Genomic DNA, 1,672 nt, shown 5'->3' on the forward strand with positions numbered 1-1,672 from the left:
TATATATATATTGCTTTTCAACTGAAAAAGTGGTTTGGAGATTTAGTTAAATAGTTTTTTGACAACAGTTGGAGCTCTTAAAGAATTCATATGCTAATTATAACAAAATTTCACACAAATGTCTAAGAGGACATATTGATAAGGTGATGAAATTTTATATCTAAAAGGTCAAAGGTTAATTTCCAGTTGCCGTAATATAGCCTCTGTTTCCCTCACAGTGCTGGAGCAGGATTTAGATGTGCCGTATTTGACACGGATTTAGTGACATGTTTAGTTTTCAGTGTTGAATGAACATTGATGATTTGTTGTGGTGTCTCCACAGCCATAGACTACAGCGAAAGTAGCATGATGGAGGCTCGGAGCTCTCTGGGAATCATCTCCACCTTCATGAATGACGCTCAGGCCTACATGAAGGGTCAGCTGCAGTGTTCATCCGTACAGGAAGCTGTTCTCTGGGAGAGGTACGAACTTCCTCCACAGCGTGATTCATTAGGATTAGAAGGCATGTCATCTTTAAAAACAGCCAAATAGCCAAAGTTACACCCCTTATCATAGCCAGATTGTAAAAACAGAGACTGTTGTTGGATTTTCAAATTTCAGGTGGTCCTTGACCACATCACTGGGGATGCTGAAATTATGTTTAAATCTTAAACATTTGAAAAACATATTTGGAGACATTTTAAAGTCATGGAAAAGTTTTGAATTGATGTCCTTTAAAATGTGTGTTGACTGCATTTATTGTATTTGTATCTCATATTTTCTGTTCTGTGTGTGAGGGGTCAGGGTTGGGAGGACAAGCCTTTATTTCAAGTTTCTTTGTACTAGATGGAAATACTCAAGTAAAGTTCAAGTACCTCAAAATTGTTCTTAAGTTCAGTGCTTGAGTAAATGTTCATAGTTACTCTCTAAAGGAAACCCTCCCGCTCAAAAATAATCTAAACATCAAATGATTATTCCTTATTTTAGTTCTGTTTGAGCTGAGAAGTTGTTTTCTTGTGTTTCAGGCTGGCTGAGACTAAATCCAGCGTGATGAAAGCTCTGGCAGATGACTTTGACACCCCGAGAGCCATCAACGCTGTGATGAATCTGGTTTACCATGGAAACTGCCAACTCCAGCCTGTTTCTCAGGTAACTCACTGTGGGTGACTGAACATTGGACTCTCCTGGAATTACACCAACAGACAGTTCTGCTCAGTCTGCTCGTCAATCAGTGTTGTTTACCACAAGCCTCACCAGCAGCTGAACCAAAGCAATTCTTGTCCTGTGTCGGTAGAAGAAAGCTGATGGAGTCATTATGCAAAAGTTGACATTAAAGTTGCGACAGGCTGAAAGCCAAGATTTAAATGCTCAGTTTAAAGCACTGACAGTGAGCTAAAATACTGAGTCCAGGTGTGTGTTTGTGTGTGTGTGTGTGTGTGTTTGTGTTTCTGTTCAGTCAGAGGGAGGGGCTCGGAGCCCTGCAGTGTTCGGAGCGATGGTCAGCTACATCAGAGATGCCCTGGATGTGTTCGGGGTGGATCTGCTGCACAGTAAGGTCAGCAGCAGTGCAATGTAACTACTCAAGTACTGTACTTAAGTACCAGTTTGAGTTTCTTGTACTTTACTTGAGTATTTTCTTTTCATGCCACTTTATACTTACTCCATTCAGAGGTAAATGTTGTGCTTTTTACTC

The 1,672-nt window shown here is 40.4% G+C and overlaps 1 protein-coding gene across 1 annotated transcript; it reads left to right on the plus strand.

Annotated features, from left to right (window-relative positions):
* The first annotated feature begins 75 nt into the window (after nt 1–75).
* Nucleotides 76–1,627, plus strand: LOC121963851 (probable cysteine--tRNA ligase, mitochondrial). Its single transcript, XM_042514093.1, has 3 exons — nt 76–461; nt 1,005–1,128; nt 1,436–1,627. Exons 1-3 carry the CDS (start codon nt 298–300, stop codon nt 1,553–1,555), a joined length of 408 nt encoding a protein of 135 aa, XP_042370027.1. The 5' UTR covers nt 76–297; the 3' UTR covers nt 1,556–1,627.
* The last annotated feature ends 45 nt before the right edge of the window (nt 1,628–1,672 follow it).

This window comes from Plectropomus leopardus, unplaced genomic scaffold (genome assembly GCF_008729295.1).
Source record: "Plectropomus leopardus isolate mb unplaced genomic scaffold, YSFRI_Pleo_2.0 unplaced_scaffold12848, whole genome shotgun sequence".
Lineage (NCBI taxonomy): Eukaryota > Metazoa > Chordata > Actinopteri > Perciformes > Serranidae > Plectropomus > Plectropomus leopardus.